This window comes from Dendrobates tinctorius, unplaced genomic scaffold, assembly GCF_039654945.1.
Source record: "Dendrobates tinctorius isolate UK_male_01 unplaced genomic scaffold, ASM3965494v1 ptg000250l, whole genome shotgun sequence".
NCBI lineage: Eukaryota > Metazoa > Chordata > Amphibia > Anura > Dendrobatidae > Dendrobates > Dendrobates tinctorius.
Genome location: NW_027361917.1, coordinates 26,545,605 through 26,570,385, shown reverse-complemented (window position 1 = coordinate 26,570,385; position 24,781 = coordinate 26,545,605). Strand labels below are relative to the sequence as shown.

General features: G+C 39.8%; 1 protein-coding gene across 1 annotated transcript in view; it reads right to left on the bottom strand.

Moving 5' to 3' along the window:
- Positions 1–562: 562 nt before the first annotated feature.
- The window catches only part of LGALS8 (galectin 8), a 67,823-nt gene continuing 43,604 nt past the window's right edge, over positions 563–24,781 (bottom strand). The window contains exons 6-10 of the mRNA XM_073557585.1: positions 11,612–11,668; positions 11,506–11,529; positions 6,302–6,390; positions 4,439–4,604; positions 563–1,966 (exon numbers count right to left, since the gene is read on the bottom strand). Of these exons, the coding sequence (XP_073413686.1) occupies positions 1,817–1,966; positions 4,439–4,604; positions 6,302–6,390; positions 11,506–11,529; positions 11,612–11,668 (486 nt within the window). The 3' untranslated portion in view covers positions 563–1,816. The remainder of the gene's footprint in view (positions 1,967–4,438; positions 4,605–6,301; positions 6,391–11,505; positions 11,530–11,611; positions 11,669–24,781) is intronic.

The window sequence follows — 24,781 nt, the reverse complement described above, 5'->3', positions numbered from 1 at the left end:
AAGACTTGTAGATGATGCAATGTACCCCCGGGAATTTAAATGTGCTAATATTCTCTATAGAGGACTACAACTAGAAAGGAATCTAATAAAAAGTCAGTTTAGAGCTAAATTTTCGATGGACATAAATATCAGTAGCTATTTCAACAATTTTAATATAATGTCTCTACATACAGTTGTGCTCAAAAGTTTACATACCTCAGCAGAATTTTTGCTTTCGTGGCCTTTTTTTTTCCCCAGAGAATATGAATGATAACACCAAAACTTTTTCTCCACTGGTTAGTGGTTGGGTGAAGCCATTTATCGTCAAACTGCTGTGTTTTTCTTTTCTTAAATTATAATGACAACCCAAAACATCCAAATGACCCTGATCAAAAGTTCACATACCCTGGTGATTTTAGCCTGATAACATGCACAGAAGTTGACACAAATGGGTTTGAATGGCTACTAAAGGTAATGTCCTCACCTGTGACCTGTTTGCTTGCAATCAGTGTGTGTGCATAAAAGCTAAATGAGTTTCGGAGATCCAGACAGACTCTTGCATCTTTCATCCAGCCATTGACGTTTCCGGATTGTGAGTATGGGGAAAGCAAAATAATGGTTAACAGATCTATGGGAAAAGGTAGTTGAACTGTATAAAACAGGAAAGGGATACAAAAAGATATCCAAGGAATTTAATAATGCCAGTCATCAGCATTCAAACCGAGATTAACAAATGGAAAATTAGGTGCTCTGTAAAAACAAAACCATGGTCAGGAAAATTATTTCGGATGCAAAGAAAAACCCACAAATAACATCAGCTGAAATACCGGACTCTCTGAAAACTAGCGGTGTGGCTGTTTCAAGATGCACAATAAGGAGGCACTTGAAGAAAAATGGGCTGCATGGTTGAGTCGCTAGAAGAAAGCAAAACAGCAGAGACAAGCCTCAAAACTTCTGGAACAAGGTAATTTGGAGTGATGAGACAAAACTGAACTTTTTGGCCACAACCATAAATGTCACATTTGGAGAGACGTCAACAAGGCCTATGATGAAAGGAACGCCATTCCTACTGTAAAGAACGGACATGGATCGCTGATGTTTTGGGGATGTGTGAGCTACAAAGGCACAGGAAACTTGGTTAAAGTAAAAGGAAAGATGAATGCAGCATGTTATCAGGAAATACTGGAGGCAAATTTGCAATCATCAGCCCGGAAGCTGTGCATGGGACGTACTTGGACGTTCCAACATGACAACGATTCAAAACACAAGGCCAAGTCGACCTGTCATTGGCTACAGCAGAACAAAGTAAAGGTTCTGGAGTGGCCATCTCAGTCTCCTGACCTCAATATCATTGAGCCATTCTGGGGGGGAACTCAAGCGCACAGGTCATGCAAGACAGCCCAGAAATTTACAGGAATTGGTGGCTTTTTGCCTAGAAGAGTGGGCAGCTTTACCATCTGAGAAAATAAAGAGCCTCATCCACAACTACCACAAAAGACTTCAAGCTGTCATTGATGTTAGAGTGGGCAATACACAGTATTAAACAATGGGGTATGTAAACTTTTGATCAGGGTCATTTGGATGTTTTGGGGTGTCATTACGATTCAAAACGAGAAAACACAGTAGTTTTACAATAAATGGCTTCACCCAACCACTAACCACGAGTGGAGAAAAAGTTTTGGTGTTATCATTCAAATTCTCTGAAAAAAGGCCAAGAAAGCAAAAATTCTGCCAGGGTATGTAAACTATTGAGCACAACTAATTCACAGGATCAAACCAAAATCTCTATGTTTTCACAATAATATTAGTGATTGGTTGCCAGATATCATGTCTCTGTCTACCAGACCCTGACATCATGAAGTTCAATGTCTCCATTAATGAAAATCTTGTTAATCTTGGCCAAGTCTTTAAATCGGTGCTTATACTCCAGAATATGCTGTCCGTTAACAGCAACCTTATATTGGTGAGCGTCACAGTAGATCAGGAGCTACAGAGAGAAAAAAAAATATATTAGTGTGATTAAAACATATGACATACAGTGGGTATGGAAAGTATTCAGACCCCTTTAATTTTTTCAATCTTTGTGTCATTGCAGCCATTTGGTAAATTCAAAAAAGTTAAAAAATTTTTCTCATTAATGTACACTCTGCACCCCATCTTGACTGAAAAAAAACAAACAAATGTAGACATTTTGGAGATTTATTAAAAAACAAAAACTGAGTTATCCTAATGCTGAGCTCTGTTTAACCCCATCCACACCACTAATTGGCACCTTTCTGTGTACACTGTGTATAGGCAGAAAGCTGACAATCAGTGCTGAGGACGAGGCTGAACTACATGGCAGCAAGATTACTAGTCTTCTATTGACAATATCCTGCTGATAAAACTGTGATTGTATTAAAACTATAGCAAGTAGCCTAGTAAGTGACACATCAATGAAATCGCTGTCTCTGCCCCCAGATCATGCTGCTCTCAGATTGGCTGGCAAAAACATGGTGACAGATTCACTTTCAGGGACTGATAGAGACCTGAAATGTGTAAGATTGAAAGAGTTTTTAACTTTCACCTTTTTTCATCATGAAAGATTTAGAGTTATTTTTTCATTTTAATTTTTTGTGGGTGATGGATGTTTTTTTGCAATAATATGGATTACCGAAGTTTAAGCAGAAATAACTCCTGACCAAACAGTGAGGAGACATTTGCATGAAGTACATGTGAATGAGACAAGACAAACCTGAAATATCCAACAGCAGATCCTACCGGGTCAGACACAATAGTAAGATCTACAGAGACGGTATGTGCTAGAACTGCAGAAAATGGAGAAGGCAGCTGGCACCAGATCTTCTGATAGAAGTGAAGGCAGTTCTGCTGATAATTGGCCAGTTGAGCTTATGGCCTAGTGAGACACCAATGTCATGGACTGATAAGTGAAGCTGGTGTTATGACAGCCAAAGCATATTCACTTTGGTAATGTACAAACCAGGAAGACAAGTACCTGAACCTGACTGGTACCTGCCTGCCCACAGAGGTTGGCACCCTAAGGTAATGAAATGGAGCTCCCACTCGATGGTGGCTTAACCTGACTGTACTTAGCATCTCCTAGGACCGCTAAAGTAGCAGTTCCCTAAGAAGAAAAGTAATAACACACAAAACTACTGTAACCAACACAAACTACAGCACAGTGAATAAATCAAAGTCTATCACCAGTAGGAAACACCAGTGAGGGAAGCTGCACCCGAAAGGTGATAGGACAGGGTAAATGAAAAGCACCTGTTACCCAAAACCGACAAACAAAGATAACAGAACTAAAAAACCCAAAGAAAAGGTGCATCTGTTGTAGCTCAGCAGAAAGAGATGCTGACCACAGAACATAGGATGCCACCCATCCACGTCAGTGAAACAGGGGGCTAAATTAGTGTAGCCAGCCAATATAAAGCATCTGCACATGGACTATGTCACACGACTGATGAATATCCACTCCCATCTTGAGACCTAGACTGGCTTCAAAGCCAGGGCTAACTGTTTGATTTTTACTCAAAAATGGTATTTACTTATACAGAAAATTTCACTTGAAGCAGTTTCTAACAGGGTCACCCTCCTTCAATATTTTGGGGAAAGGTGGGGTGGTAGTTGTAAATGGGTATTGCACTGAAAAAAAATTAGGAGAGTTAGTTGACCATAAAGCTGAGGGACAACAGCACAATCAGCCAAGTTGTGCCATGGCCATGTAACCGTGAAGTTACAATTCAATATCCTACCTCCTCCTGTGTTTTCAAATCAGAGAAAGGTAAGAGTTTGAAGGGACCTCCAGAGTCATTTGGTCCAAAAAACTCCAGCTAGTTGCAGGATTTACTAAATCATCTCAGACAGATGTCTGTCCAGCCTCTGTTTTCAGACTTCCATTGAAGAACTCGCCACCTCTCGTGGCAGCCGGTTCTACTAGTTGATCAACCTCACTGTCACTTCAGTACTGTATTACCAACCTAAAAGGGGGACCATGAAAAAAAGGAAAAAATATGTACCTGCTGAGCTGGTATGTGTGCCTCTTGCTAATATGCATTAGATCAGTGGCTGCACGAGAGGTAAAGGTGGTGGGAAGAGAAGACAATTTAAAGGATTTGTTGCAAGTTCCTATCTTCAGGAGCACACTGCTCTCCTGCTTTCTGCTTCATGGGGGCGGGATACTCTTGAGAACTGACACTTTGATTTGGCAGCATGGCTGACCCTTGTTAGAGCTGTGCGCTCTCGGATGCTGCAAGCAGAGACAGCTCTGCCTCTGTAGAATGGGAGAAGCACGTGAACACGGAGGCTGGATTGCAAGTGCTCTTAGTGGCAGCTAGCTATAATCCAAGTTAGTGTGTCCCCCAATGGCATGGATGAGAAGTAACATTTGATATCATAGGAGGTATATTATCACCTTTAAAATACCTCATTCCAAATCGTAAAAACGTCAACCAACCTCAAAATACATTTCTGGAAAGAAGGGGAATCCACTCAGTAGCCGTTCTTCTAATCCCCAGCAATCACTCAAGTATGTGTTCCTCACAAACACCTTCTCTTTCATGCGTGGATTCAAGTGCAAGGCAATGTCCTGGGAGCCACTGGGCTTAAGATCAATAGAAAATCTGTTGCCAAAAGAAAAAAGAAACATGAAAAAAAAAAGGTAACAAAACAGGTAACATTTCAATACATCACAAAAAGGTAATAACTCTGGAACACTTCAACGGATCTCGGTGATTCTGAGAATGTTTTTTCGTGTCATATTGTACTTCATGATAGTGGTAAAATTTCTTCGATATGACTTTTGTTTATTTGTGAAGAAAATCGGAAATTTGGTAAAAATATGAAAATTTAGCAATTTTCAAACTTTTTAATTTTTATGCCCTTAAACTAGAGATTTATGCCCTTAAACTAGAGAGTTTTGTCACACAAAATAGTTAATAAACATTTCCCACATGTCTACTTTACATCTGCATCATTTTTGAAACATAATTTGTTTTGTTAGAAAGTTCTAAGTGTTAAAAGTTGACTCATGATTCCTCATTTTTCCAACAAAATGTACAAAACCATCATTTTTGTTAGCAACCACATCACATTTGAAGAGACTTTTTGAGGGGCCTATATGACCAAAATACTCAAAAGTGACACCACTCTAAAAACTGCACCCTTCAAGGTGCTCAAAACCACATTCAAGAAGTTTATTAACCCTTCAGGTGCTTCTTAGGAATTTTTGCAATATGGAAGGAAAAAATTAACATTTTTTTCACAAAAATCTTACTTTCGAACCAAATTTCTTTATTTTCAAAAGGGTAACAGGAAAAAAATGTACCCCAAAATTTGTTGTGCAATTTCTCCTGAGAATGCCGATACCATATATGTGGGGGAAAAATACTGTGTGAAATGCACAGCAGGGCTCGGAAGGCAAGGAGCACATTTGACGTTTTGAATGAAAAATTGGCTGAAATCGAGAGCGGACACCATGTTGCGTTTGGAGAGCCCCTGATGTGCCTAAACAGTGGAAACGGCTCCCAAGAGACCCCATTTTGGGATGTAGACCCCTCAAAAAACGTAGTTATTACCATAGAAAGTGCCTCTGGTCAAAATTGAAAAATTGAAAACAGGCTTCGGCGGTAAGGAGTTAATGTTCTCTTCATATGAAAGGGCAAAATAATGCTGCATGAAGTACTATTCTTCAACTGGGACTCTCGACAGGTTCCAGACAGTAAACGATAACAATATATTACAGTTTGCCTGCAAATCAGTGGTGACTTTATGTTACAATCCTGCAAATTTCCAAAAATCACAAAAGCAGAAGAACTGGCAACGTTCACATCAGCCTGCAATTTGTCAATGGTGTATTAAGATATTATTGCTGCAGTCACTTTGCACTTTTGGATAAATTGATATTTTTGTGAAAAATGCAATGAGTGCATTTTGAGTGTGAATAGTAATTCAGAAATGCACTTACCTAATGCAACAAATAGTTTTAACTAGTGTTTGGCGAGTAGCATCGTTGCTTGGGTCTCCCCGAGCATGCCCTGGTGATCTCCGAGTATTTTGACGAGCTCAGAGATTAAGTCTCATCTGCATGATTTGCGACTTGTAGACAGGCTGAATACATGTGGGAATTCTCTAACAAACAGGCATTCCTCACATGTATTCAAGCCGTCTAGCAGTCGAAAATCATGCAGATGAGACGACGAAAGCTAAATCTCCGAGCATGCTAAAATACTCGGAGACCACTGGGAAAACCCGAGCAACGAGAATACTCGCTCATCACTAGTTTTAAACTACTAAACCAGATAATAAGCTGATAATTCACCTTTGAGCATTTTTCTTTATTTCACCCTTCACAAGCACAGTTCTTCCTGGGCCGAAAGTATCAGGAAGGTTTCCAGTGTAGGGAATTTGCTAAAAAACAAAACAAACAAAAGACCTCTAAGGTAACATACTTCAATATACATTTGCATGCAACACTGATCACAATACCCCCATAAAGGGAATATGTCATCTGAGAAAAACCTACTGTTTTAATTTATTAAAGAATCTGCTCTCTTTATTTTAACACATAACTCCTTTAAACATGAGAAGCACTACTACAACCAGCAGTGGGGTACAGCCATGGGTACCAGATTTGCGCCCAGTTACACAAACCTCTATGTGGGTAGGTGGGAAGACCTCCACATATTTCAGGAGGGCGCGCTGCGTGCGAATCTGGCCCTATGGCTGCGTTTTATTGATGTGATTTTTATATGGAAAGGGGGGGGGGGGGGGGAAGAATCCTTGAAACAATTTTTAGATGATATAAATAAAAACGATTTTTATTTGAAGTTCACTGCTACTACTAGTAAGGACAGAATAAATTTTTTAGATTTGTATATATTTATTAGTCAGGATAAGATTCAAACGTGCACTTATATGAAACCGACTGATTCTAATAGTTACATCTCCTTAAATAGTTGCCATCTGCCCAGATGGTTACTGAACGTGCCACAAAGTCAGTTTTTGAGGCTCCATCGTAATTGCTCAGACCCGTCCTATTATGATGCGGAATCCAATACAAGCATCAAAAAATGTTTGAATAAGGGATATGAACGGGAGTATTTGCTAACAATTAAAGAAAATGTTAATAACATCCCTAGAGAAAAACTCCTCTGCACCAATAAATCAAGGGAGGAACATCAATCCGGAATTTTAACCCCTATATCTGTTCACATTATTACACAATATAACTCCAATATTCACCTCCTAAAGAAAATTGTGAAAAAACATTGGGAACTTCTGAAGGAGGATAAAATAATTGGGGACAAAATAACCGAACATCCAAAGTTCATTTTTAGGAAGGTAAAAAACTTGGGCCATATTATTGCCCCCACAATACGGAATCCTGGGCACATCAACAACCCCACTGGCCTTTTTAAAAATCAAACAAAAGGATTTTACCCTTGCCAAAGGTGTAAAATGTGCAAAACACTACAACTTACTAAAGAGAAATCAGTGGTTTCCTCAAATGGAACTCAATTTCAGATAAATGATTTTATAACTTGCAGCACCAACAGGGGTTATTTACACTATAGAATGCCCGTGTCATAAATTATATGTGGGATGAACTATACGCCCTCTCAGTAAAAGGATCGGTGAACACCTGAGGAACATAAGGAACAACGAGGACAATCATCCCTTATCTAGACATTTTAAATTATTCCATAAGGGATCCACGAAAAATGTAAAAATAATGGGCAATAAAATGGTTAAAAAAAGATTGGAGAAAAGGGGATTCATAAAACAGATGTCAAGGGAGGAAACACGGTGGATATTTGAATTAGATACCTTGAAACCTAAAGGATTGAACAGAGGTTGAACTATTCACTTTTGACTGATTAATCAATTATTGTATACTGAGCCAAAGGGTATTTAAAGCTAACAACGCAAGATGAAGGAATCCGTAGCAATTCCGAAACGTGTTGGATTTTTGGCTCGTTTTGCACACCGTAGCTAATCTGGGCACCACGTGACTGCGCGAGTCACGTGACCCGAATACGTCACGCAGGTCCTGCCAGCGTTCACCGCTGACATCTGCGCTTTAGCGTCTGGCTAATCGAGCGCTCGCCACCGGCCGGGGCGGCGCTCTAGGACTCCTCTTCCCCTCGGATCAACTAAAGGATTATAAGATAAGTACTAGTGTCTTACCATCACGGACCTTTTCTCTATAACAACTGAAGGTACTGGACTTGGTTGTACGGATTGTTATCACTGTTTGCCTATTCCTCCGGCCCTACCAGCACTATTAACACTTTAGCTTCTTAGCCATTAACACCTCATACTTTTTGTCTTTTGTTGGCATAATATTCTATGTGGTGCAACGTATGATGGCACTCCTAGTACTGTAGCTCTGTTTCTGAATTATCCAGGATTCAGTATATACCGAGCACACAGGCACTTTAAGTTATTATCGGCTTATTTGCACAAGTGGTTGGACCACGTAATCAGTGGTTGATACTTATTGGTATATTGCACTTTATCTTAAATTTAATCATATTTTCTCCACCATGGGAGGCTTCCTAATGCTTCATTACTACCAATATAAATATATATATATATATATATATATATATATATATATATATATATATATATATATATATATATATATATATATATTTTTTTTTTTTTTTCTTTTCAATCTAGCGCCGATTTTTCCTCTGACCTACCAACTGGCACTGAATATATGTGAATACCTGCCGCATTACCATAATAACCTGCCATATAAACCTTACGTTTGACTCATCGATCTACATTTGAATATCTAACTACATTACTACAGGTACTTATTGTTCTAAATCAGTCTTTGTATTTATATGTCTGAGTCACAGCGCGAGTACTCTCCATTACTTTTCTTTTAATCCTCGCAGCAGATAATTGATTTTTTTCCTTCCTTTCTACCAAGAGGCAAAACGTTCTTATTTTTCCATTGACAAGTTTTATGTTTGAAAGACACTATTCATTTTACCATAAAATGTACTGAATAACCGCACAAAAATGCAGTGACATGGGGGGAAAATGGAAATCCTCCATTGCTATTCGGATATTGTTTTTAATAGCATTTATTGTGTGGTACAAATTAAAGTAAAATTACTGGGAAATTAAATTTTTATATTTTGCTAATGGGAAAAAAATGTAAAAAAAATTTCTGAAAAAGAAAAAAAATTATTTTGTGTCCTCATTTTCTGAGACCTGTAATTTTTTTTTAATTTTTCCATGGACGGATGGTATATGAGGGCTTGTATTTTCCATGGCAAGAAGATATATTTATTAATGCCATGCTGGGGTGCATAAGATGTTTTGCTCGCTTTATATTGTTTTTTTTGGCGGAGGTCTGGTAGTCTAAGGCCGGGGTCACACTTGCGTGTGCAATGCGAGGAACTCGCATCAATACCCGACCCTTCCCGCCGGCACTCGGGACCGGAGTGTGCGGCTGCATTAAAATACAATGCTTACCGATTCCACAGCCCTGGTTGTTTTACATCAAACTGATGCAGAAATATGGAAAATTCTGGTGTCATAGTTCTCCCTGCTTTTACTCCATTCACTATAACCTTTGTCCAGATTAAACTCTCAAAACTTCTATACAAAACATAGAGCTTAAGCCAGTCTATTGCTGCTAAGAGACACGGCTCCACCAGAAAGTAGGAGTCTTAAATTAGATCGAGACAGTTTGAAAGCTGCAAGATTATTTTTTTTTATAAAATACGTATTTCACACAAAATCCTGATATAAACAAAAGGTAGTTTACAGATTACACATTAAAAAAAAACAGAAGTCTTGCAATTTTCATTCTGCTTTCTAGGCCTTATACTACACTCACACTTCCTGTCTATACATAAGATTTTTCAGCAGTCTCATTGTCATCACAGACAGGATCGCAATGAAAAGTAACACCCCTATACACTGTAGACAACAAAGGATTCACCATTTACAATATGTGATGTCACAGCTGATTAGAAGCTAATGCTGCTTTTGTGCAGGTATCCCACAGGAAGTGGGAGTTATAAATTAGGCCTAGTAACAAATGTGAATATTGCAATTGTTTTTTATTTTGATAAAAAAAAAATAAAAATGTATACACAATTTATATAGAATGTACTTTACAGAACTTGTTACTTGCTCTAAGAATCATTGTGGCAAAATATAAATAGTGTATATACTCATGTATAAGCAGAGATTTTCAGAACTTTTTTTGTGCTGAGAACACCCCTCTTGGCTTATACAAGAGTCATACGTCAGAAAGCCGGCGGGAGCTGGAGACATCATACTCACCCTCCTGGCATATGCATATCAGGCTCTGCTACATCTCATTCCAGGCGTCTGCTTCTCTCTTCCTGTCTTCTTCCAGTGCAGTCATGTGACACCACTCATTAAAGTAATGACTATGGACGCAGCTCCACTCCCATAGGGGTGGAGCGCATATTCATTACTCTAATGAGCGGGATCACATAACCGCACAGGAAGAAGACAGGAAGAGAGAAGCAGACGCCAGGAAAGAGATGTAGCAGAGCCTGATATGCAGACGCCAGGAAGGTGAGTAGGACTGGGGGAGGGTGAGCCATGCCATATTCACCTGAACCGTTCCACCGCTGCGCTGTCTCCCGGGTCCTCTGGCTGTGACGTTCAGGTCAGAGGGTGCGATGACGTGCTTAGTGCACGCCCTCTGCCTGAACAGTCACTGCAGAGAGCCGGCGACACTAAGGAGCAGTGGGCAGCGACCAGAGGTGAGTATGTCTTTTTTTTTTTTTTTAAATCGCAGCAGCATTATTATATGGGGCATATATTAATATGGAGCATGTTATGGGGCCACCATTAACCTTTGTGCAGCATTATATGGGCCATATATTAATATGGAACATGTTATGGGGCCACCGTTAACCTTTGTGCAGCATTATTCGGGGTATATTTTTGTATGGAGCATCTTATGGGGCCCATTATGAACTGTATGGAGCATTATATGGGGCTCCTGATTTCAATATGGATATTCAAAAACATTTAACCTACTGATGTCTCAATTAATTTTACTTTTATTGTTATCTATTTTTATTTTTGAAATTTACCAGTAGCTGCTGCATTTCCCACCCTAGGCTTATACTCGAGTCAATAAGTTTTCCCAGTTTTTTGTGGCAAAAGTAGGGGCCTCGGCTTATACTCGGTTTGGCTTATACTCTAGTACATATGGTACTTTAATGGGCAGTTTGCTTGTTATTTATTAAAAGTTTTTTGGGGGATTGGAAAAAATAAATAAAATGCAAACCAAAAATGACCAGTCCAATGTCTCTCTAAAAATGGCTCCTCGTATATGAGGGGTTCTTTGTATGTATCAGATCCCTCCTAAAAAGGGCAGGTTGCTTATACATGTATGAGGGGTTCCTTATACTTATCAGATCCACGTAAATTTCCAACACATACTAAACTATTACGTAATACCCCAGTGTATTTTTCTTAGTGAAATGGCTAAAAAGAGTAAAGAATACTTACAACAGCCATGCTCCTCTGTGATGCCTGTTAGTAAAAAGCAAAAAGAATAAGTTTACCCACAAAACAATTAATAATATTATTTATTTTACGTACTGACAAAAAATACCTGAGCGGAACTCATCGAAGAAAGTGTAAGAGATGTTGGTTGTGAGCCTGGGGGCGTCTAGAATGAAAATGAAATAGGCAAGATTAACCCAAGGTATGAGACACTGGGAATTCTAACAAGAAAATCTCACTCAGGCACAATATAGTGTAATACACACTGCAGCTGCTGAAGAACCTCATTTTAATAATAGAGGTAGCACCACATGTCCGGCAATTAGTGCATGTTACAGTACAAAGACTTACCTGGAAAAGTGATATGAGACAGATTGCTTTTGGCAGGAGACATTAATTAGTGTCCATGTAGTGTGCTCATAAAACGTTTAAGACATGCTACTCCTAGAACATAGTTAGGTACACACTCAGCCTCATTGTTAGTGTACGAGTGGTACATCCTATGTATTGGATGTTGCAGTTGCATTTGGCCATGTACATGACAGGACTGGTGTTGCCGTTAACAGTAAACTATGGTTAGTACAGAAACAGTTCGATCTGATCCTATATTGACACACATAACAGGTTCCTCCAAATCGATAGGACCTGGCTTACAGTAAAATTTTCCAAAGAGTTTTATTCAAATAAAATGTTGTGGAGTCTAAATTACCAATGGTAACAGATTTTGTCTCTACAAAGTTGACACCTTTAAAGGGGTTGTCTTGTCTAAAACTACAAGTCTGCAGTCACTATTTGTTGTTATTGAGTAACAGCTCAGACTGAAGGATAAAAATGCATACACAGAATGGGAGGAATAGGGCTAAGCAACAGCACTTGTGTAAAAGACTTGGGTATACTACTAGATCACAAACTGAACATGAGTCGACAGTGTGATGCAGCAGCAAAAAAGGCAAATACTATTCTAGGATGTATTAACAGAAGCATACAATCTAGATCACGTGAAGTCATTATCACCCTCTACTCCTCTTTGGTCAGACCTCATCTGGAATACTGTGTCCAGTTTTGGGCACCACACTTTAAAAAAGACAACAAACTGGAACAAGTTCAGAGAAGAGCGACCAGAATGGTGACCGGTCTGCAAACCATGTCCTATGAGGAACGGTTGAAGGATTTGGGAATGTTTAGCTTGCAAAGGAGAAGACTGAGAGGAGACTTAATAGCTGTCTACAAATATCTCAAGGGCTGTCACATTGTAGAAGGATCATCTTTATTCTCATTTGCACACGGAAAGACTAGAAGCAATGGGATGAAACTGAATGGGAGGAGACACAGATTAGATATTAGAAAAAAACTTTTTGACAGTTAGGGTGATCAATGAGTGGAACAGGCTGCCACGAGAGTTGGTGAGTTCTCCTTCAATATAAGTCTTCAAACAGAGGCTGGACAGACATCTGTCTGGGATGATTTAGTGAATCCTGCTTTGAGCAGGGGGTTGGACCAGATGACCCAGGAGGTCCCTTACAACTCTACCATTCTAAGATAAGAGGGCTCAATGGATCCTGGTGCCAGATGAGGAGATGATCATCTATATATCAACTGTACCACCTGATATCATGTATACAGAGAACTGTCCTCCCACCGGGCCAGGTAGAAGCCAACAAGATTGAAAATTGTGCAAAATATTGACCATTAAAAGAAAAGTAATTATTAGTCCTTAGGAATTTTGTGACAGTCGGTATATATTGTTGTAATTATTTACAATAAAGGAAGTGGGGAATAGAGCTGGAGTGACAGTGGCTATAGGTCTACAAATAGTTCTTCAGCTTCATTTGCATATCAATTTAAAGGCGATTTCTGATAATGAGATAAAAGTGTATCCCAGATATAATTCAAACTACAACCCATTCTAGTCACATTTTAATATGGGCTGCATAGTGAAGACATACAGCTCTCGAGATCTGCATGTGAACTGACAAGAGTTGTATCACACATATCTCAGTCTTGTTTTCCAGTTGGGCACAGTCAGTCTCTGTGCACCAGTATAAAGCTGTCAGATTGACGGAGGAGGAGGGTGAAGCTGGACATCTTCTTGCTGAGTACAATGTGGGTTAAAACATATTTCTTTACATATTGCAGCTGTGCTGATGGCGTGCTGCTGATGGGGGTATGTGAGATACAGTTCTTGTCAGTTGAGACACAGGTCTCAGAAGCTGTAGGTCTTCAGTCTGTAGCCTGTACTGTCATGTGCACTAGGACGGGCTGCTGCTTGAATTATATCAGGGATGCAATTTTATCTCATTCTGGGACAACCCATTTAAACTTGGATTTCTCAGTATTGGACGAACGGACAGGCCATGTAAAGGTATTGTGAACTTGTCAATGAAAGAACTACTCGTGCATATAGTTTGGCGTGTGAAATCCTGCCGACAGATTCTCTTTAAAGGGAAAAAGGTCGATGCAATTTTGGCAGTGCTGAAATTGCAATACCCAACAAATGGAAAAAAAACTGGAATTAAATTTTTGTCACCATTTCATACCATTTGCAATTTTTTTCCAATTTTTCAGTGGATTGCATGACAAAATTAATAGTGTTATTCAGAACTACAGCTTGTCCATAAAAAAAACAAACAAAAAAAAACACAAGCCTCTCTCTTTGTCGATGATAAAAAGTTGTCTCATGGAAGAAAGTGATTAAAAAAACAAAAGTGCCAAACTGAAAAATTTCCAGGTCATTAAAGGGTTAATGACAGTGAAATCTAGTTTATTTGTTGAAGATTCAGCAATTTTCATTGTTGGAAGTTTATAATTGTGTTCCATTATTTTGGATATTGTGTCTGATACCTTTTTTTGAGTGTTTATTACTCACTCTGTGTCATACTTTGTCTTTTTTTTAATGGCAAAGGAGAAATTTTTAGAATGTGTTTTTATTGTTAGTTCCTGTTTAGTGAGGAGCAAATGTGCTTGGGTAATGTGTTATCCGAGCATGTTCGTTTGCTAACAGAGTGACTCCGGAGAGCTCTAATACCAAGTTCAAGTTCCTGCAGCTGGATGTCTCACGGCTGTTCTACAGCCGCAACACATGTAGGGATTGCCCGTTTGTTAGGCAATTTAGTAAAAAACTGCTTAGCAAAGAAAAATGTTCAACTGTTGCAATGGGCAAGCCAATCATCTTATTTAAACCCTATGGAGTACCTTTAGGATGAGTTAGGGCGATGACCTGGGGCCCGTTCCCATAGCAATAAAGATGAATTGTCTGCAGATTTGCAAATGGAATGGTGCAAGATCCCTCGGGATGTCCTGAATAACCTAGTGGCTTCAATGCCCCGTCGGTGCGGTGAAGTAATTAAAACAAGAGGTTGTGCTGCAAAATACTAAGTTATGGCATTGTAAGCAATGAATTACTCTCTATGTTGTGATCAACAAATAGGATGTGCAAAACTTTTGGCAGTCAGATGTTTTTAATTAAATTACCATATTTATATTCTTTCTAAAACATTTTGGTTAAAGTTAAGGTCTTGCATGATGACAACTTCATGCACTTCCAATTCATTGCCAGGAAAATGACATCACAACAACCAGACAGAAGTAAATCGCACTTAAAAAAGCAAAACTTTTGGTCACCACTGTATATTCAATGTGAGGGTTGAGAATGGCTATTGATATGTGTATATTTTTATATATACTCTGACCATCCGCTACCATTTTGTATTTTATCTGTAGTGCAGATTTAAATATTCTGCTTTTCATTGAGTTAAGGCCGAAATATATTCTAGTATTTCATATTGTGATATTCTTTCACTATTATTGTTGTTATTATGATTATTATTATTAATCCCTTGCATGCTATTATGCATTCTAGAGTGTTTTTTTTTGTATTTTTTATTAGTTGTCCTTTTGTTACACCAGAATATATACTGTTTGTTTTTGGTCATCTTGGAACTTTATATTGCTTACATAATACATGGTTAAATGCCTACCGGCTGTACATGCTCTCATTGGGAGGTCTCAAATAAGCTACTTAGTCTTTGCAGTATTGTTGGGTCTATTCTTCGCAAGAAAAATAAGGTCTTTTTTTTCTGCTGTTATCGCTTTTCTATTTTATGGATTACCGTATATACACATGTATAAGCCGACACGTGTATAAGCCGACCCCCCAATTTTGTCACAAAAAAACTGGGAAAACTTATTGACTCGTGTATAAGCCTAGGGTGCACAGTGAGTGGCCCCAGTTTTGCCGCACAGTGTGTGGCCACAGATAATGAGGACAGTGAGTGGCTCCATCATGTTGCTGCTGCTGCCTTCATTACAAAAAAAAAAAAAAAAAAAGCTGTATACTCACCTCCTGCTGCTCATCAGCGTTGCTGGCTCTGGAACGGGGACAGGTGAATACGGCTCCCCCCGTCATACTCACCCCCTCCTGGCGCTCGTCTCTGCAGCCCCCCTGCTTGATCCATGTTCTCTGCTCCCCTGCTCTAGCGGTCACGTGGTACTGCTCATTAAAATCATAAATATGCGCATATTCATGAGTTTAATGAGCGGTACCACGTGACCACTGAAGCAGGAAGAGTAGGGGCGCAGAGAACATGGAACAAGCAGGGGGGCAGGGGGGTTGCAGAGACGAGCCAGGAGGGGGTGAGTATGATCTCTGACAAGCCCGCTCCCCCTCTCCCGCCGACCCCCGGTATATGACACATGTATAAGCCGAGGGGGACTTTCAGCCCAAAAAAATGGGCTGAAAATCTCGGCTTATACACGAGTATATACGGTACGTATTTTTCTATAAAAGACATATTTTGATACCAAGCAATGAATAGCAGTTTATATAGTGAACCGAGAACCGGGTGCTGAGCAACAACCACAGAAAAAACTCAGTTCCAGCTGCGTAAAAATTATCTTCTTTATTAAATCATGTTAAAATAAACATAGTCATATGCTCTCCAAGAAAAATGCCAAGACCGTGAACAGAGGCTACGCGTTTCGATCTGATCGATCTTTGTCTAAGCCATACTAGTATCTATGCATATCCCTCTATATAAAGGGAGTTCACCAATAGTGATACATTTTAAAGGAAACCTGTCACCCCCTCCAGGCATTTTTAAGTAAAAGAGCCACCTTGTGCAGCACTAATGCTGCATTCTGTCAAGGTGGCTCTTTTATTTAGTGTCCCTTCCACCGCCGAAATAATCGTTTTTAAAATTGGTCAGACATACCTGAAGTTTGTCAGGGGGCCAGGTCTTTCCCCCCTCCGGACACAGACGCCTCACATACGTCAGTCATGTCCTGCTTTTGAATTTGGCAATTACATTTTACTCTAGTAAATTCTAAATTGTAAGGATTGTTTTAACATTTTGGCCACCATGGTAAATGCTGTGTCTGGAGCCAAACCAACACAGCTCATCACCCCAAAAACATCATCCCCACAGTAAAACATGGTGGGGCAACATCATGCTGTGAGGATGCTTTAAAGGGAATCTGTCACCCCATTTCAGCCCTATCATCTGCCGGCACCACCATCAGGGGCTTATCTACAGCATTCTGTAATGCTGTACATAAGCCCCCAATGAAACCTGAAAGATAAGAAAAACACGTTAGATTATACTCACCGGGGGGGCGCAGTCGGGTGTGCTGAGTGTCGCGGTCCGGCGCATCCCATCTTCATACGATGATGTCCTCCTCCTTGCTTCTCCTAGGCTCCTGCGCAGGCATACTTTCTCTGCCCTGTTGAGAGAGTAAAGTACTGCAGTGCCCAAGCGCCGGGAAAGGTCAGAGCGGTCAGACGCCTGCGCACTGCAGTACTTTACTCTGCCCTCAATAGGGCAGATAAAGTACGCCTGCGCAGGAGCCGAGGGAGAAGCAAGGAGGAGGACATCATATGAAGATGGGAGGCGCCGGATGGGACAGCGACGCCCATCGGACCGGACCGCACGCCGGGGTGAGTATAATCTAACTCTTTTTTTCTTATCTTTCAGGTTACATCAGGGGCTTATCTACAGCATTACAGAATGCTGTAGATAAGCCCCTGATGGCGGTGCCAGCAGCTGATAGGGCTAAAATGGGGTGACATGGGGTGACAGATTCCCTTTAAATGGTCCGAGTCAAGCAGAAGATGGATGTGTCAAACACAGAAAAATTCTTGAGCAAAACCTGTTTCAGTCTGATAGAGATTTAAGACTGGGATGGAGTTTCACCTTCCAACAAGACAAAGACCCAAAGCATACTGTTGAAGCAACACTAGAGTGGTTTAAGGGGAACCGTGTAAAATGTTTAGAAGTGGCCTAGCCAAAGCCCAGACTGTAATCCAATTGAGAATCTGTGTTCAGACTTGACGATTTTTGTTCACCAGAGGAAACCAGCTAACTTGAAGGAGCTGCAGCAGTTTTGCGATGATAAATGGGCAAAACACCCAGTGGCAAGATTTAGAAATCTCACAGAGACTTATCCAAAGTGACTTACAGCTATAATTGCCACAAAAGGAGGCTCTACAAAGTACTGACTTTAGGGGGGTGAATAGTTGTGAACACTGAAGTTGTCAGTTATCATGCCCTATTTGATGTTTGCTTGACAATAATAAGAAAACCAAGTATTCACAGTTGCAGGAATGTTCTTTACATGAACTGATGCAATCCCTAAAAAAATAATTGGTGAAATTCCAGGCTGTGAAGTAGCAAAACATGAAAAATGGCAAGTGGGTGACTACTTTTGCAAGTTACTGTAGGATGGGTCACCCACACAAAGCACAGAAAGATGGTATTGCAAGAAGAGAGGAGGCACCTGGCCAAGACCATCAACGCCCGTCAGACCGGACCGCCCTTTAGGTGAGAATAATAAAAAGTCTTTTTTTTGCCTGATAGGGCGAATTATGTTGTCACATGGAGCTGAAAGGTGCTGGCCGTAGGTTACAGCGGAAAAAACTGGTGACAGGTTCCCTTTAACATTGCTGTGGCTAAAAAGTCGCAACGGGTGGAAAGGCATATGCTACGTGTTACATTTTTAAATCAGTATCCAAGCTGCAATTACATTTTACTCTAGTAAATTCTCCCACCAGAATTGATTTAATAGTATGTTTGCTATGACTACTAGTAGTATGTACGATAGTATTGCCACTAAGTGGTTTATGATGAGTTTTGGTTGAAATTATTTGGTTATCCATTCCAATCAAATCCAGAAAAGATATTTTTTCAGAATTCTATTTATGTGTAAATTTAATATTGTAACTATTGGAATTTAGGTAATGAATAAAGTCTGGTATGGCAGATACATCTCCACCCCATTTTATAAGGGTATCATCAATATATCTGCCATACCATTCAATTTGTTCTAGATATGGATTTGATGCAGAAAAAATATATCCTGATTCCCAAAAAGACATGACCAGTTTAGCAAGGGGGGTGGGATGAGAATTTAGCCCCCATTGCCACACCTGTTTTTTGTAAAAAAATAATCACCATTGAATGCAAAAAAATTATGTGCCCATAGAAAAGGAACCACCGGTCATTTTTTGTTCCATCCTTGGATACAGAATCTAGGAACAGACTTAGGAAGCAATTTGAGAGCACCAGATGGTACCTGCTACAAAGCATCAGTGGACACGCACCAATTTAAGGAATCCTTTCAAATGATGACGCTTGTAGGAGGGGGGAGGGGGGGGGGGAGGAAAAGGTGGGATTTTGGCTTAATGTCATAAATATACTGTAACTGTCTGTACCTTTTCCTTGTTGTTAAATTAATAAAAATAGTTTAAAAAAAAAAAAAAGAAAAGGTACCACCTGTAAGATATAATTTCTCAAATTAACAAAACAATTACTGAATTTTTGTAGGTGGAAATGTAATGATTGATTGCTACATCATGAGGAATGCACGTATATAGTGATATTACGTCACAGTATAACCAAGTATATGTAGATGACCAAGTTTTTTTGAGAAAACATTTTGCGAATTTGTTTGGAATCGCTAATGTATCCAGCAGTTCTTTGTACAAGGGGTTGCAGCAATGAGTCAACCCACTGACATAGGTGTTCATTAGCTGATCCAATCCTGGATACAATAGGTTGCATGGGAGGAATACCCTCTGTTTTGTTTATTTTGAGAACTCCATGTATAAAGGGCCTGTCACACTAAGCGATATCGCTAGCAATATTGCTATAACTTGTGACGTTATAGCGATATCGCTAGCGATATCGCGGTGTCTGATACTTACCTCCGACCCACTCCCCTGCTGGTTATCGCTGATCGCGCGAGAACGTCCTGGACCGCTTCTCGTCGTCAGCTTTCTGCTGGGCTTCCTGTGGAGAGACGAGCGACGAGCCGGGCGGGAGGACGTCAGGATCGCCTTGTCTGACAGGTAAGTAGCGACCCCCGACCCCAACGATGTCGCTGGTGAGATCTGCCTGTGTGGCAGCTCACTAGCGACCACTTAGCGATGCACCAGCGATCCTGACCGCGTCAAATCGCTGGTCGGGATCGCTGGTGAATCGCTAAGTGTGACAGTACCTTTATTGAGAGAACAGGATTTTTTACCTCCAAAAATTCTGCTTGTTTATCAGTTAAGACACCCAAACTTAAACCATCTTTGATGATAATGCTGCTTTTTTCTTTAAATTCATGTAGAGGATTATATTTTAGTTTTTCATAAACAGAATGATCGGATAGTAATTTTATCATTTCTTCATAATAATCCTCAGAATTTAATACCACCACTACCCCTCCCCTGTCTGACATTTTTATGACCATATCTGACATTTCTTTTAATTCAATTAGTGCTTGATGTTGTTTTTTTTTAGAAAAATTCTTATGAGTTCTTGTACTAAGATTAACTTGATTACAGAGAGTAATTCTTTCTCCACAATTTCCTGAAAACTATCCATACAGTCAGATCTAGTTTTAACCGGGTAAAAGTAGGGTTCTTGGTAGTGAAAGTATAAGATTGATCAACTGCATCATGATCCATCAAAAAATGTGAGTCCAAATCCTGCAAAGTGACTACCACATCTTGCTCCTTGAATTCCATACTAAAAAATTCATTGGGAATTTTAATCAGAACATTTATTTACTTGCTGATTGCTTTCTGCTCCCAACTCTGGCTCATTTAAAAAATGCTTTTTAATTGTCAAACTACGCATAAATTTATTAATGTCCAGAATAGTGGTGAACAAGTCGAAGTCCTGGTCTGGTACAAAATTGAGACCTAATGATAAAATCTGTATTTGTTCAGGAGTTAAACTCCTAGAAGAAAGATTCAATACATTTGTGAAATCCTTTATTTGTTCTGATATTTCTTTCTGCGAGTGGCGATTCCCAGGTCGTCGATGGTGCTTTCTGCCCCCACGCCTTTTGCGTTTTTTTATATAACGAAAATCCTTTTTTTGCACACCAGCAACAACGGCAGCAAATATTTGAGAGCTGGTGGTTCATTCTGTAAAGGAGCTCTGGAGTGTGACACCAAAATATCAAAATGTTATATTGGTTTTCCTTATAAAGAGTGCAGATAGAGAATTTGGCCGCTTTTTCCCCATATATTCTGCCAGCATTGGGGAGACCGCGTCCTTCCCAGGAGAGTCTCCCATCTAATCATATACGGATGTTTCAAAGGGGGGGGGGGGGGTCCGAGGAGACCCCAAGATCCTGTAAACATCCGACATTAACCCTTTAGTTGGCCTGCCTTTCTTACAAAGCCTTTCAAATTCCGTTGGTTGAGAAGCCATCAATGAGCCATATTGTGAAGACACTAGGTGCTTAATCTGCATGAACTGGAAGAACTCTCTATTAGTTATAGCAAATTCAGATTTTATAGCATCAAAAGAGAGAACTTCCAATGTGTTTCCATCCACCAAATCCGCAAATCTAAATAATCCTGCCGAAATCCACGGGTGGACCATTGCCGGTTCCAAACTGTTTGGAATCAGAGGCTAGTACATAAAAAATATCATTGAGAAATTGGGGGAGACCAACCCAAAACGTCTTGCACATGAGAGCCACAGATCCCTCGTAAACTGTATAGGGCCCAACAAAGTAAATGGTATCTTAATAGACCATGAAAGGAATTTCAGGTGGATCGAAGCCAACCATATCTTTTCTATTTCAGTCCAAATATTGTAAGCCCATAATGAAGCTCAAAAGGGACTACTCTTCAGGTGTAGAGATAGTATTTAACGATATCCGAAACAAACAAGCCCCCTTGTGATCTAGGAGATGTGAGAACACTTTTGAAGATTCTATGGGGTTTTTCGTTCCATATGAACTTCATTACAGCAGCTTGGATAAACTTAATTTCCCCAAGGGGAACCTTAATGGGGAGAGTCTCAAAATAATAAAGTAGCCTAGGCAGGGTAGCCATCTTAACTGAAGTTATCTGGCCAATAAGCGAGAGCAAAAGTGGCATCCACTTAGTCAAAAGCCTCCTCAACTCTCCAAAAAGAGACGATAGTTACAATTATATCAATTACTATAGGAAGAGGACAGATTAATCCCCAAGTATTTAATAGCCTCGGTTTTCCATCTAAATTTAAAGTTTGCTTTTAAATATTCAAGGATATTTGGGGGAATGTTCAAGTCAAGGGTAAGGCCTCTGTTTTAGAAGCATTTAATTTATATCCCGACAGCTGTCCATACTCCTTCCTAGTGACTATGAGGTTGGGGAGTGTTATATGAAGTTTAGTGAGGGTCAGTAAAACGTTATCAGCAAATAATGAAATCTTAAATACCTTATTCCTGACTTCCACCCTTGAGATATTATGATTTTGACATATCATTGCCGCTAGAGGCTGTATACACATTACGTATAGCAGGGGGGAAAGAGGGTATCCCTGTCTCGTGCCATTCGAGATCAGAAAAAAGGGGAAGACACAAAAGGGCAATTTAATAGAGGCTAATTGGGATCTATACAATGCCTTTATTGCTGTAAAAAAAGCTCCAGAGATACCAAAAGTTTTCAATGTTTCAAAACAAGAAAGACAAGTTAAGTCGGTCAAATGTCTTCTCTGCGTCTAAACTTAAAATAATTTTTTGTGTTATATTTTTGTTGCCATAACTAGACCAGCCAGTAGTTTTACTTCACTCACAGGGACTTCACCTCTATATCATTATAAGCTTGTCAACTAACTTATGTTAATCCCTAGGAATTCTTCCTGCATTACTGTGGACTTTACATATACAGCATGTTCTCTAAGACTTCAGGCATACGTGGATGTGATATCCGTTTGTTGTGTACCTGACACTTGGAGCTCTCTGATTGAATTTGAGTTTTTCCCATATACCGACCTACATAGATAAGGATATTTATCATCTATTTCATTTGATGGCTTTCCTTTTGGTCTCTCCTACTGCCAGACACTAATAAGGATTATTATAGTGTTTATGTTTGTACATTCTTCTGATCTATTATATTAAGTTGTATCAATCTTTTATGTATACAGATATTTCTTGAAAAATATTTCTTCAGTGCCGAAGTTTATCTACCAAAATTATTCTAATACTTACTTCTGAGCACCGCAAACTTTTAAAGTTGAGCACCCACTCTCTCCTGATAACTACTTCATGGAAAAGTCATCAGAAGAAAACTTCTCCTGCGTCCTTACCCTAAAATTCAACATCAGAAGTATGCAAAAGAACATCTAAACAAGGCTGATGCATTTTGGAAAGAAGTCCTGTGTACCAATGAGGTTACAATAGAACTCTTTGGCCACAGTGATCAAAGTTATGTGTGGAGGGAAAAAGGGCATAGAATTTCAGGAAAAGAACATCTCGCCAACCATTAACCCCTTTGTCATGTGACGTACTATCCCGTCCATGTGCCCTGGGACTTAATTCCCAGGGATGGGATAGTACGTCACAGCGATCAGCTGTGGTGAGTGCCGCTGACCGCGGCCGGGTGTCAGCTGATTATCACAGCTGACACCAGGCACAATGTGTCAGGGGCGGTCACAGCCCGCCCCCTACATGTTAACCCCTTGCACACCGCGATCAAACATGATCGCGGTGTACCGGGGGTTAAAGGGAAGATTCGGTAGGGAGGGGGCTCCCTCCGTGCTTCCCTGAGCCCCCCACATCAATGCAATGTGCAGCGCTGCTGCGGGGGGCTCCATTCCTGCAGGTCCCCGAATCCAAGATGGCGACGGGGATCTTCGGGGGCCTGCAGGGAGCTGGCTTCCTCATGCCTGCAAAGCGCAGGCAAGGAGGAAGCCTTGTGCAGTGCCTGTGACAGATCGCTGATCTGTCACAGTGATCAGTGGTGTGACAGATCAGCATCTGTCACATGACAGCTATGTCCCCCCTGGGACAATGTAATAAAGTTAAAAAAAAAAAAAAGTGTAAAAATAATTTAAAAAAAAAATAAAAAAAAAAAAATAGCTATTAATTTAAAAAAAAAAAAAATTCCCCAATAAATTCATTTTTTGTAAATAAAAAAAAAAAGATCAATAAAAGTACACATATTTGGTATTGCCGCCTCCGTAACGACCCGCCCGATAAAACTGTCCCATTAGTTAACCCCTTTAGCGAACCCCTTAAAAAATAAAAATAAAAAACGCCGCAAAAAAATAATGATTTATTATCATATCGCCGAACAAAAAGTGCAATAACGCGCAATCAAAAAGACGCATATAAATATCCATGGTACCGCTGAAAACATCATCTTGTCCCGCAAAAAACGAGCCACGACGCAGCATCATCAGCAAAAAAATAAAAAAGTTATAGCTCGCAGAATAAAGCGATGCAAAAATAATTATTTTTTATATAAAATTGTTTTCATTGCATAAAAGCGCCAAAACATAAAAAAATGACTTAAATGAGGTATCGCTGTAACCATACTGACCTGAAGAATAAAAGCGCTTTATCAATTTTACCGCAGGCGGAACGGTGTAAACGCACCCCCAAAAGAAATTCATGAAACGCTGGTTTTTGTTCATTCTGCGTCCCAAAAATCGGAATAAAAAGCGATCAAAAGAAGTCACGTGCCCGAAAATGGTACCAATAAAACATCAACTCGTCCCGCAAAAAATAAGACCTCACATGACTCTGTGGGTCAAAATATGGAAAACTTAGAGCTCTCAATATGTGGTGATGCAAAAACTATTTTTACAATAAAAAGCGTCTTTTAGCGTACGACAGCTGTCAGAAATAAAAACCCGCCATAAATAGTAAATCAAACCCCCCGTTATCACCCCCTTAGTGAGGGAAAAATAATAAAATTAAAAGAAAATGTATTTATTTCCATTTTACCATTAGGGCTAGGGTTAGGGGTGTGTTGGGGTTAGGGTTGGAGTTAGAATTGGGCACATCAGGT